This window comes from Strongylocentrotus purpuratus, unplaced genomic scaffold, assembly GCF_000002235.5.
Source record: "Strongylocentrotus purpuratus isolate Spur 01 unplaced genomic scaffold, Spur_5.0 spur5_scaffold_3, whole genome shotgun sequence".
Taxonomy (NCBI): Eukaryota; Metazoa; Echinodermata; class Echinoidea; order Camarodonta; family Strongylocentrotidae; genus Strongylocentrotus; species Strongylocentrotus purpuratus.
Genome location: NW_022145609.1, coordinates 33941693 through 33955617, shown reverse-complemented (window position 1 = coordinate 33955617; position 13925 = coordinate 33941693). Strand labels below are relative to the sequence as shown.

The 13925-nt window shown below is 36.7% G+C and overlaps 1 protein-coding gene across 2 annotated transcripts in view; it reads left to right on the top strand.

The window, feature by feature from the left end:
- The window catches only part of LOC592004 (solute carrier family 23 member 1), a 45515-nt gene extending 43840 nt beyond the window's left edge, over positions 1–1675 (top strand). For both annotated transcript variants that reach the window (XM_030996162.1, XM_030996161.1), the window contains exon 13: positions 64–1675. In XM_030996162.1, the coding sequence (XP_030852022.1) occupies positions 64–362 (299 nt within the window). In that variant the 3' untranslated portion in view covers positions 363–1675. The remainder of the gene's footprint in view (positions 1–63) is intronic.
- Positions 1676–13925: the final 12250 nt, after the last annotated feature.

Here is a 13925-nt window from a genome sequence, read left to right as displayed (position 1 = left end):
TTTTTGGAAATTTACTTCGACGTTTTAAATCCCGGTACTATACTCTCCAAACTCTCTTTACAGGTACACCTGCTGAACGCGGTATAGGAAAGATGCTAAGCATGTACAGCTCTTCCAAAAACGACGACGACAACGATGACGCAATCGGAGACGATAACGAGCTCAAGACCGAAGTCTCTCGCCTCGTCAATCAATGTTATGAATTACCCTACGGAATGTCTTACATCAGAACCTGGGCGTGGACATCGAGGCTTCCATTTTGTCCGACATTTTCTGGTCTTGACTGCAACTGTAAACCCAAGGATCAACTCTGGAGGCGGAAACCAAGGGAAACCGACGGAACCGACACCAAAGAGAAATAAGAACACACGACAGATATGTGCGAAGATATTCCGTCGTCTTTCTGTCGTGCGCGTTTGCATACGCGGCGTCATTCCGATTGCATTATCACCTGCGCTAATTGAGTCTGTAAATGAGAGGTGTGTATCCTCTCTAATTCACTTAAGTATTCCCTCAATGGTCATTTTGCATTCCCTTGTTGTACGGGGTCACTTTCTCAAGGCGCGTCAAGTACTGACGCAGTCCTATACGTCAGGCAACTGAAGCCTCATGTGTAGATTATAGGTTCCCATAAATAAAACTAACATTTGATTGAAGTGGTTGTAATGGTGAAGGACGTAACAATAATATTGGGGCAAGAAGGCCTTGACATGAGATGATATACAACGTGAAACAAGCAAAAATAGCAAAAATAGCAAATACAGCAAACAAATTAATTTGTTACAAAATAAATGACACGATAGTCACTTTAAAATATCGAGGTCATGGAACGAGGTCACTCGAGCGAGGCAGTAGACATGCAAAATCATGAGACAGTAATGTATACAATAATATATAGGCCGTCGTAGCCCAGACACAATCCAGTTTCCAACATGCATTCAAACCCATGCACGTCTATGGCGCGCCATTTGACCAATAATTCAGATAAACACTGTTTATCGCCGAAAAACAGTGTTTATCGAGCGATAAACAGTGTTTATCTGAATTATTGGTCAAACGACGCGACGATAAACTCTGTTTATCGATAAACATTGTTTATCGAAAAGCAGATTTATTTGTATTTCGTCGGGAGTGGGCGCTTTTCCAAGTTGCACTCAAAGAGATTCGATCACACGTAGTATGTCCTCCGGAAGAGGACTAGAGGGGCAGCTTAATTGTTAGCTTTGACATTCTATAGCTTTGCATGGGATGCATTATTATTTGAACGATTTTGGACGGCCAATGTTTATGAGCAAGGCCTTACAAAAGACGCCAATTGCTGTTTGTTGATTCGTTATCAACAAAATGTTTTACAATACTAATAACGATAATTATAATGATAATATCTGATGAACAACAATAATAATGGTACAAAGTAATAGTAGTAATAACAACAATAATGTTATGTTAAAAAGTACTCGTAAAACTCAGTAAATACCTGTGCTTTCCATAGGATGTTGATAATTGAATGAATCATATGAATTTCATTTAAAAATATTCACATTTCTAAATTTATTAAAGAGAAACAGCCCATTCTTGGGTTAATTTTCTCATTCGATGTAATATAATGTTATGTTGCATTTATAAAGATCATTATATAAATAAATATGTCGATAAATGAGTTCATAAATGTTGATAAAAAGACTTAGTACTGATGCTTATTTCGTGTCTTTTCATTTTCTTATTTTGTGAAAGATATGTGATGATGGTGGTGATTATGATGGCACTCTGTAATCATAATGCTGTATGACTGAGGTGTGCAGGCGCGCCGGAAGCAGTTTGGGGATGGGTGGGGGGGGGGGGGGGGCAAATATTCCAGGGGGCTCACCTTCCAGGGGCAGTGGCGTAATGAGCAAAAACGTTTGGAAGGGGGGTGGCAGATGAAAAATCTGCATCACCACCACTCTTACACGTTACATGCAGGCCCCGCGGAACGTTTTTCAAAGTGGAGTATTAACGATCAGGTAGAGCATAAAGTGGCGTGGGGTCCAGGGCCTGAGCCCCGGCAGGGGGTCAAGGGGCTAAGCCCCCGGAAGCTTAGGGTTTTTAGGCATTAAATTACAGTCAGATAAGCATATTTAGATACCTTATTTGTGACACTGGCAGTTCACTAATTGGGGACTCTGCCCCATGGACTCCCCGGAAGCTCAGGGGTTTTAGGTATTTAATTACGGTTAGATGAGCATCCAGGGGCCTGCCTTAGGGCCGTTGGTGGGGTCCAGGGGGCAGATCCCCCGGAATCTCGGGGGTTTTAGGTATTCAATTACAGTCAGATGAGCATATTTTGATACCTCATTTGTGACATTGGCAGGTCACTTTATTTGTTCTCTCTTTCTTTCTTTTTCTCTGTAACATACTTTTTCAAAAAGTGAGGGCGGCTCTAGCCCCCCGAGCCCAGCCGTTGTGCAGGCCCCGACGTGAAGGCTTCCTAAAAAAGCATATTTTTCGTCCGACTGTAAATTTGGGAATTTCTAATTTTAACAAACGCATAACAACATATACCTATGGGCGGTGATTGATACTACATTCCAGTCTAGACTTGTTCATTATGTTGCGTATGTAGTGCGTCGAAATATCAGTTCAATGATTGGTAGGCTCTGCAATCAGGCGAAAATTTGAGCTTGTTTAGTAAATTAATAGTTTAAACATATAACAATTGTCTATCGTATACCTGAAGGGGGCGCTATTCCACTTTTAATCATTGTCATCGTCATTTAAAACCAACAAATCATCATCATCATCAATATCGTCATTATCGTATTTATGAATATTATCATTAGATCATCATCGGCACACTTTCATGATACAAAAATAGCATACGTATCACCTAATTCGTCAAAGTTACGAATTTAAGTCTAGTATTTATTTTGTTTCTGTATGGAAGAATTTATTATTATTCTTCCGTAAACTTGTTCACAGGATATCTCAATAATGGAACCAGCCATTGTCATGAAACTTGGCCTGAAGATAGATCTTAGTCCAACTTAGAACTGCCTGACTTTACAGCGACGCCAGGTCATCGTGAGGTCATCATGACGTCAGTATGTGAAATGTCATTAATGGTCGTACCTCAGCCATGCAATATCAATTTCAATTCAAATTTGACATAAAATCATGCTCAGGTCATGCGTCAGAATTTTAGCCCACGCACATGCGCCTTCCATTTCAAACGTGCGCTTACGCGCGCGTCAAAAAGAAATAAGAATTTAAAGTGCTTAAAACCCCAAACCAAGTTATCTTTTATACGTTTCAGACAATTGTAAGCGTTTCAAAAATTTCCGCGCGTGCGGATCTGTCCGCGTATTTGCGCGCATAACGTACGTGGAACGGAGAAATTCCCTTTTTTGCATTTTTTGGATTCCTGATACTTTCCTCAACAAATCCTGTAAATTTCAGTCAGTTTTGACACATAATGATGGAATAAGCGGGCGTCAAAGATAACAACACGCGCGCGCACATATTTGCAATTTTAAAACAAAAACATGCCTATGTTTAATTGGTCATAACTTCTATAAGTGCCCGGATAATCCAATTTCTTTTAATAACTGGATTAAGTATGAGTTGTATATATTATTTCATACATCTTTTTGGCTTATCGGATTTTCCGATATCATCATATTGCTCGTTCAAGTCAAAACTTTTAATTTTAATAGATTTTAATTGATTAAGTAATTAATGACAATGCACGTTGGACCATATATTGTTCATCTTTATTCGAATTTCTCCAAAAAAAAAAAAATTATTGTGTTGTTGCTGAGGTTTTTTAAATTACTTGTGACATTTATTTTCCATTTGAATGACGGGATCATGACGAAATTTGTGGTCAAAGACGACGAGTCCAAATCAAACTTCAGTTTTTACACGCACTTGTGATGACGATCGAACTCAAATGATCGCAGTAAAATTGTAAACGTCCCACAGAAGTCTGCCATCACTATAAACGCGTCTTAGATTGGTCTTCACTTGTGCTCGTCATTAATTGTCTTACCGCTGGAGACTTGGAGATGTCTTTTCTCTAACTGCTTTTGATTCTTTTTTTTATGCTTCAAATTTGTCAGATCAAAATGGGATAAAATGACCCTTCGCAAGTCTGATCTTAAATTTATCGACCGTTGATACTCCAGACCTACAGGCAAACGATTTAGATGACATATTTTATGATCCCACGGGCAGTGGAAACTACCTCGCACTTTTGGTCATCTTAACGTGTATTCTTTGTTCAAGCCCCCAATTCAATTCCAAATTTCCAACGTTATTTAAATTACACGAGGGTTTGTATCTTTCTACAAAATACACGATAAACAATTAGCCGAAATAACCTCGTGTCAAGTTTAGCTGAATGAATGCGGGTATTATTCGATGGTAAAAAGTTTGTAAAACGAATTTGAATTAAAGGGAGACAAAAATCTTTTCTCAAAGTTTGTTTGTTGATTCAGGGAAGCAGGGTGGGATCCAGCCGGGGGCGATTCTCAATAACATGAAGCAAATAGTAAGCATCTAAAAACTTCAGATGCCTGTTTGATTATGATTTAAATTTGACTGTATGCCTCAATCATATATAGAGAATATAACCACTAATTTCGCTGAAACGATTCTCCTCCTCCCCGTTCTTCTTCATCTTCTACTTCCTAGTTGTAGTAGTTGGAGTAGTAATAGCAGCAGTATCATAATAATCATTGCTATATTTATAATTATAGTAAATATCGTAATTATAATCATTATTATAGTAAGTGTGTGTTATTGTTATTATTCTTATAGTTATTTGTATGCTTTTTCTTCTGATCATAATTATCGTATACACAATACGTCATGTGCCAATAATTTATTGCTATGATACATCCAAGATGTCTACCAAAACTGTCAATTCGTTGCTGAAATAATCAAGCCAAAAGAAGGAACATTAGAATTTCTACTTTAAATTGAAATAAATTATATAGGAGAAATAAATAGAAAATACAATCATGATTTTGGAACTAGGGGATTAACATGGACATAATGCACTTGTTTACATGACCACAATATCTCTTATTCATTCTACCTCCAATTTTTCAGACTGTTTTCAAAACAATATCATGTTTGTCGATCATAGTTCTATGTAGCTTGATGTCTCATGGTAATTTAAGCAATCTAAGCAACAATTTCTGAATTTTAGCGACAATCGTTCGCCTTTGCTGCTCTTTAAAGGTGAAATTCAAAGAAAATCACAAATATGTCAACTAATGTATCACTAGAAACTGGTAAGCTAACAGATTGCCATCGTACAAGTTTTAGGTCAACTACATATCGGGTGATTTACAAAAATACAAATACAACCACCTCCATAGCAGCTGGAATATACGAGAGATTCGCCGGAAAAATAATGATGTTTTAATGACGTCACTATATGGACCAATACTGCCCAAGCAGACGACATCCCAAAAAAGAATGAACATAATTGCAAAGCTATTATTTGTCAAATTATAATGAGTTTAGTGTATATAAATGAAATGGCATGTCAAACCATTCAAAAGGGATATGACCCGATTCTGATAACTAAAATCTTTTGCTTGTAAATACACAGGATAGGGGTTAATTAACAATCAAAGAAACCAGATTTTCAAATTGAAAACCCCCCGGAATGATATTAAGGACGGCATTTTGTTCCCTCTTGAAACGCCGAACATACCGCGTAGTGTGCAGCTGAATATACAATGGCGTCTTATTTTGCTTACAAGCAACAGATTCCTTTATTTTTGTATCGCTGCATTTGTCATCAAAATAAACCATGCGCGGGGTTTAGAGTGAGGCAATAGATTATATATTTAGCCTGACGGTAGTGAAGTAAGAGAAAGAACTCAAGAGAAGATGAAAACACAGGCACTGAAAATGTGTGAGATGTCATGGGACATCGTCTGCTTGTGCAAATCATGTCCATACTGTGATCTCACACATCTCAGCAGCGTTCGGAGAGCTCTTCAGGTGCTATGCCGGGGCTGTATTTAAGCGTTTTGTAATTTATAATAATCATTACTTCGAATGTGTCCACGCATTGAATTTTGATAACCTTGTCGAATCAAAGCTTCAACTTTGCAATAATGAAAATAAAGTTAGTTTTTAAAATCAATGAATATCTACTTTAATACTATTATGACGTGCAGTAAGAAATTGAAATGTCAGAACTCATGATAAATTCATTTAATAGTTGATTCCACTTGGTTGATTCTATTGTTCGGGTTATTTAGCAGAACGAGATAGAAATTGACATTCTCATGGCTAACGTTTTATCGTTAGTAGTTGTTTATCGTCTCTACAATGCTATTTGAACAATATTTGGTGACAAAAGACGGCATTTCTTTGTAGCGTCAAAAGACGGCATTTCTTTGTAGCGTCAAAAGCCGTCAAATAACAAAACATGGCACATAAAAAGATCCTCAGTACTGGGTCTGATTTAAAGGAAACTTAATTTGAACCCGGCCATATTCTGTCTCTCTCTCTCTCTGTCGCTCGCGTTTGTCATTGCCTTCATTTTCCCTCGCTTACTTCATTCTTACCACGGAATATGTAATGTGTATGCACGTGTATGCCTCAATCATTGAGAATATACTCACTAATATCGCTGAAATGATTCTTCTCCTACCCCTTTTTGTTCATTTACTTCTTCTTAGTAGTTGTAGTTGTAGTAGTAGTAATAGCAGCAGTATCATAATAATTATTATTATTATCATTGTTATATTTATTATTATAGTAAATATCGTAATTATAATCATTATTATAGTAAGTATGTGTTATTGTTATTATTCTTATAGTTATTTGAATGCTTCTTCTTCTTATCATTATTATCGTATACACAATAAGTCATGTGCCAAGAATGCATTGCTATGACACATCCAAAATATCTACCAAAACTGTCAATTCGTTGCTGAAATATTATCAAGCCAAAAGAAGGAACATTAGAATTTCTATTTTAAATTGAAATAAATTATATAGGAGAAATAAAGAGAGAATACAGTCATGATTTTGGAACTAGGGGATTAACATGGACATAATGCACTTGTTTACATGACCACATTATCTCTTATTCATTCTACCTCCAATTTTTCAGACTGTTTTCAAAACAATATCATGTGTGTCGATCATAGTTCTATGTAGCTTGATGTCTCATGGTAATTTAATCAATCTAAGCAACAATTTCTGAATTGTAGCGACAATCGTTCGCCTTTGCGGCTCAATACTATTATGACGTGCAGTAACAAATTGAAATTTCAGAACTCACGATAAATTTTGTTAACAGTTGATTAATAATAATAATACATATAATTTATAAGGCGCCAAATCCACTTGACAGTCAAATGCTCGAGGCGATTACACTCGGTTGATTCTATTGTTCGGGTTATTTAGCAGAACGAGATATAAATTGACATTCTCGTGGCTTACGACTTTGCATTAGTGTTCAGCGTCTCTTCAGTGCTATTTAAACAATATTTGGAGACAAAAGACGGCATTTTTATGTAGCGTCAAAATCCATCAAATAACAAAAACATGGCAGATAAAAAGATCCTCAGTACTGGGTCTAATAATTTAAAGAACACTTAATTTGAACCCGGCCATATTCTCTCTCTCACTCGTTTGTCATTGCCTTCATTTTCCCTCGCTTACTTCATTCTTACCACGGAATATGTAATGTGTATGTGTAGGCCTCATTATGTTAATTAGGGTCAATGGTCAAATTGTCTCAATATATCTTCCATACATCCATAATTATCAAGGCTAAACAGTAGAAACTTGACATATGGATAGATCATAATGGGAGAAGCATTTTATATAGCAATATGACATCGTGAAAATGCATACTTCATTATGTAAATCATTAGCATACGTATCACCTAATTCGTCAAAGTGACGAATTAAAGTCTAGTTAGGTGATACGTACGAAGTCTACGTATCACCTTTTGATTTCGTCAAGATTTTTCTTTATTATTTATTAGGTGATACGTACGTAGACGTATCACCTTTTGATTTCGTCAAGATTTTTATTATTTATTTATTTATTTATTATTTATTATTCTTCCTCGAATTTGTTCGCAGGATATCTCAAGACTGAATAAAGCCATTATCATGAAACTTGCCATGATGATAGATCTTAGTCTTAGAACTGCGTGACTTTTTAGAGGGTCAAAATTATCGTGACGTCATCCAGGCGCCATATTGTGAAAATCAACTTATGATCATATCTTCATAACGGAAAGAAATTTCTCATTCATATTCATCATGATTAAGATCAATATCCGTCCGGTCAATTTCAGGTCAATAAATGCGCGCAAATGCGCGCGTACGCGTTTGTGCGCGCGTTAATGCGCACGTAAAATTTTAAATTGCTCAAAATCGTCTTAAATTTTTTTGCATACGTTTCAGGCCATTTAGAGCATTTGACAAAAAATCATGCATACGCGCATGCGCGCGCGTTTTTTTGCGCGTACTAGCATTTTGCAACATAGAATCGCCGAATTTTCTCTGTTTTCATATTTGGCACATTTTTCAAAGCATTTTGATAACTTGTTCACCTTTTAATAACGCAATGAGCGTCCGTCAAGGTTGACAGCGCGCGCGGACCTGCGTTATCTTTATCCACAATACATGAGCAAAAACATGCCTATACATGCCTATATTCTGAAGAGTTACAAAGACATTTTTACCTCTGACATTTTTACCTCTGACATTTTTACCTCTGACATTTTTACCTCTGACATTTTTTCCTCTTACATTTTTACCTTTGACATTTTTACCTGGCACTATGCTATCTAAATCATTCCTCATTTTTTAAATTAGATATCAGGATCACGCTCATGATCATGATCATTATCATCATGATCATCATTATCATAATGATGATAATCATTTATCAATTACATTTTCATTTCTTTGAATAAGATAAAATCGTCAAAATGTGTTCTTCATGATGTAAATTAGAGTCAAAGGTGTAACTAGTTACTGTACAGGGTCAACGGTCATATATTGTTTTAATCTATCTTCCCGAGATCCATGATGATCAAGGGGACACAATTTTAACTTGACATATAGATAGATCATAATGGGAGAAGCATTTTATAAAATAATATATCGTGTAATACATTATTCGTTATTTAAACCATTATCATACGTATCACCTAATTCGTCTAAGTGACGAATTAAAGTCTAGTTATTATTTATTAGGTGATACGGACGAAGTCTACGTATCACCTATTGATTTCGTCAAGATTTTTATTAGGTGATACGTACGAAGTTTACGTATCACCTATTGATTTCGTCAAGATTTTTTTATTTTTTTATTATTCTTCCTCGAATTTGTTCGCAGAATATCTCAAGATTGAATAAAGCCATTATCATGAAACTTGCAATGATGATAGATCTAAGTCTAACTTAGAACTGCGTGACTTTTTAGAGAGTCAAAATCATCGTGACGTCATCCAGGCGCCATTTTGTGAAAATCAACTCCTGATCATATCTTCATAACGGAAAGTAATTTCTCATTCATATTCATCATGATCAAGGTCAATATCTGTCTGGTCAATTTCCGGTCAAAAAATGCGCGCAAAAATGCGCGTACGCTTTCGTGCGCGCTTTAATGCGCGCGATTTTTTTTTTAAGTTGCTCAAAATCGTCTTAAATTTTTTTTTTGCACACGTTTCAGGCCATTATAAGCATTTCATAAAAAATCGCGCAAAACACGCATTTTTGCTCGTTTTCGTTCGTGACGGCCGAACGAAAAATAATTCCTCCGCAAAAACTTTTGACAGAATATTCCTCATATTTTTCCAAACAATTTGATACCATGTTTATCTCTTCATCACTATTAATAACGGAATGAGCATCCGTTCAAGATAACCGTCCGTACGCGCGATTTTTGCAATACATAGCATATATGGGCAAAAACAGGCCTATAAAAAGTCCATTGGGATGAACAAAGACTGCCATTTTTTTGTTCATATTTAGATAGAGTATGAGTCGGAGGTATGATTTCATATCTCATTTGGTCATTAAGTACATCTTGACGTCATCATAATGGCCTTGCAAGTCAAAATACAAAAATGCATATTATGACGTCATTATATTTATGGACAAATTAGTGTATTTCTCTCAATATTCCTCAATTTTCTTCTATATTTTAAAATATTGTAGTTGGGGCAATTGTCTACAAGATCAATACACATAAAATTTCATTTTAATGACGTCATCATAGTACAAAATTCAATTCAAGGCCACATGTCAGAATTTGCTCAATTTGCGTGTTATGTCTATGGAAGGTGAATTTTGTTCACATCATGAATCTACATGAGATTCATCTTTGAGCACTATCTATCTTATTTGTGCTCTGTTTTCTCCCAAATTCGGGTATGTTATAGCTTAGACCATGGGCTATAAAAACGGTGCTCTTAGTTTTTTGATCAGATGTCGATATCCTTTCGAAATTTTCAATTGAAAGTTGGAATTGCAAATTCTTCAGAACTTTGCAGTAAAAAGGAATATGTCACTTATGTCTTATTTGTGAAATGTTAGCGTTTGCAGTGTCCTTGTATTGAATTGAATTGATAATGGTTTTTATTGAGAATAAAAAGAACAACAATGCATTGCGGCCTAAACGGCCGAATTGGGCAATGTTTTACAAATGTAAAATACAATATATAAAAACATTCATATCGTTTGTAACGCACGCGGATCGAATATCTTCCTTTTTTGCTCGTTTTGAAATAATGATACTCTCATTAACAATCCCTGTAAATTTCAGTCAGTTTTGACTCAAATTGATGTCATATGCGCGCGTTAAAGATAACATCACGCGCATACGCACATTTCCAGAAATTAAAAAAACATGACTATGTTTAATTGACCATAACTTCTTTAAATGATCGGATACCCCAATTGTTTTACGATATGTGGATAGAATATATGTTGTAGATATTATTTCCTACATATTTCTGGCTAGTCGGATTTCCCGACATCATCATATTGCCCGTTAAATCATTTGAGGGCGCTTTTGAGGTATCAAGACACCTTTTAAGTCTCCTCCGTGCAACTACTTTAAAATCCTGTGAAATCTTCGATTACAGAAACCTATCAAAGTTGGAATATTGAGGAAGACATTGTTTTATTAAAGTGGAGCTTTTGGTAACGAATCTATCGGACTGGACATTTATTTGGTGAATATTTTGGACTGCGTTTTAGGAAACCACACCCTAACTCTGACTTGAAAAATGGCGGCGTCCACTGAAGCGACATACGCCACGAAAGCGGGCAAGGAATTTCCTTCTCAGAACGCTATTGGAGGTAAGCCCGTATTTATCAGAAATAAGGATATCCCGTCAGTGCGAGAAAAACAAATGTCAAACGAAGAAATGTACAAATTTGTAATTGGTGCCGTTAATGGACGAGAAATTAAAGGTATCCAAAAAATCGGCGGCCTATGGAGAATTTACGTAGAGACCCAAGAAAGTAGAATCAAACTCATTTCAAACGGCATGAATGTAAGGAATGTAACCGTAGCTGTCTACGACAAAAACCCGTTCATCCCAGGTGAGAGAGAAAACAGTCTCCGTGTCTTCATTAGGAACATTCCTCTGTCTGTTCATGAGTCGCTAATCATTGACGAACTCGAAAAACTCAAGTACAAGGTCATTGGAACTGTGACCTACCAGCGACTACGGGTCGACGGGAGGCTGACAGACTGTCTTACTGGAGACAGAATTGTTTACATCGAGCAACCCTCTCAGCCCCTCCAACGTGACATGACCTTTGGCATCTTCAGGGCCAAAATTCGCCATTTCGGTCAGACAGACTCGTTCACTAGATCGGCCGTTGTATGCTCCAAATGTCTTGCTGAAGGTCATCATCGATCACAGTGCAGCGGCCCAGTAGTCTGTCGGCGCTGTAAAAAACCAGGCCACATGCAACTGGACTGCAGCAGCTCCTCTGTGACCCCGCCCACCTCGCCGTACAGAGCTCATACCAACGGAGCTGTACCATCGCTAGCAGCCGCCAACGCCCCTTCGGCACAGCGATCAATCGAGGAGCTGATTTCTGCAGGTCGCAAAGCAGCGGAAGCAGTGATTGTAACACACCGCACCATGACAACCAGACGCGAGCTGTTGCGCAACCCAAGATTACGCAGTACTTGGCTGAAGATCGCGATGCATCGCACACTTCACAACGACAGTCTAATGTTAGCACCCCGACTCCAGCACCGGCACACGTCAACACCATTCATCAATCAGCTGATAGCCTGGCAATGAGCGATTCTCGCGCACACAATGACACGTCAAGCGAGGAATCACAATTATTGAGCGATGAAGAAGGAGTGGACGATATGTCAGAAATATCAGTCGAATCACCGGAGCTATTGAAACATCCCCTGAAAGGAAAGAACGTGAAACAAAACAAACGAAAGCAAAAGACATCGAAAAAAATGCCAAAGAAGAAATAGAGCAGATCTGCGATTAGTATCGTGTGTAGTAGTTTTGTTTATCTCTTATATTTTCTATAATGGTAAATTGTCATGTTATTAGTTTAAATGTACGAGGTTTGAGAAATAAGGATAAAAGAAACCAGATATTTCGATGGTTTAGACATCATAAATCAGACATTCTCTTCCTTCAAGAAACTTACTGGTCTAGAGATATTGAAACAATTGTAAGAAGTGAATGGCATGGTCCATGTTTTTTTGCTCATGGAACCAATCACTCACGAGGAGTATCAATATTTTTCAATGATAAATTAAATGTACAAACTATTGCAGTAAAATGTATGCTAAATGGCCAACTTTTGATGCTACAAGCCAAAGTTCATGATATGGATTTATTGCTAATAAATGTGTATGCGCCCACCCAAAAGCAACATAGGGAAGGATTCTTTCGAAAGTTAAATTCTGAAATGAATAAACATTATAACCGTGACCGTGAATTAATTCTAGGGGGTGATTGGAATTGTGTGCTAGACATGCACAAGGATGTACGAGGAACGGAAAACAGATATTACAAGACACCCGTAAACCTCAAAAAGTTTGTTAAAAGATATGCTCTATGCGATGTCTGGAGACTAATGCATTTAGATATCAAGCAATACACATGGAGAAACATATCTCTCAAGAGGGCTTCGAGATTGGATTTTTGGCTTGTATCTAAACAAATGAAGGTAAAAACATTATGTACTGATATCCGTCCTGCCATCAGAACTGATCACAATGCTATAACACTTAAATTTTGTATCAAACAAAATGAAAGAGGACCAGGGTACTGGAAAATGAATACCGATATCTTAGATGATGTAAATTACAAAATGAAAGTTTCCGAAATGATCTATTCCTTTTGTGAAGATGAATACCCTTCCTCACAAAAAAGGTGGGAAATGTTCAAGATTAGAATTCGTGAATTTTCACAACAATTCTGTAGAACAAAAGCACTCGATAAGAAAAATGATAAATTCTCATTAGACAAGAAATTGTGTGAACTTGAAAAACAAATTGATGTCAGTGTACCTGATAAAGAAATAGAAAAAGAGTACACCGACACAAAGGAGAAGTTAGAGAAGATTTATAGACATGAATCTAGAGGAGCTGGAATCAGAGCTCGTATTAGGTGGATGGAAGAAGGAGAGAAAAGTACGAAGTATTTTTTGGGTTTAGAAAAGAGTAATGCAAAGAAAAAGGAAATTTCACAATTAAAACGTGGAAATGATAGTCGAATCGTTAGCAAAAATGAAGAGATTATGGAAGAGGTTGTAAAGTACTATTCAAATTTGTATAAAGAAGAAAAGCATGATACCAAGAATATGAGCAATTATATTGGTTTTCAAAACATTAATCAATTATCTAACGAAAACAAAGAATTGTGTGATGGATTAATTACCGAAGAGGAATG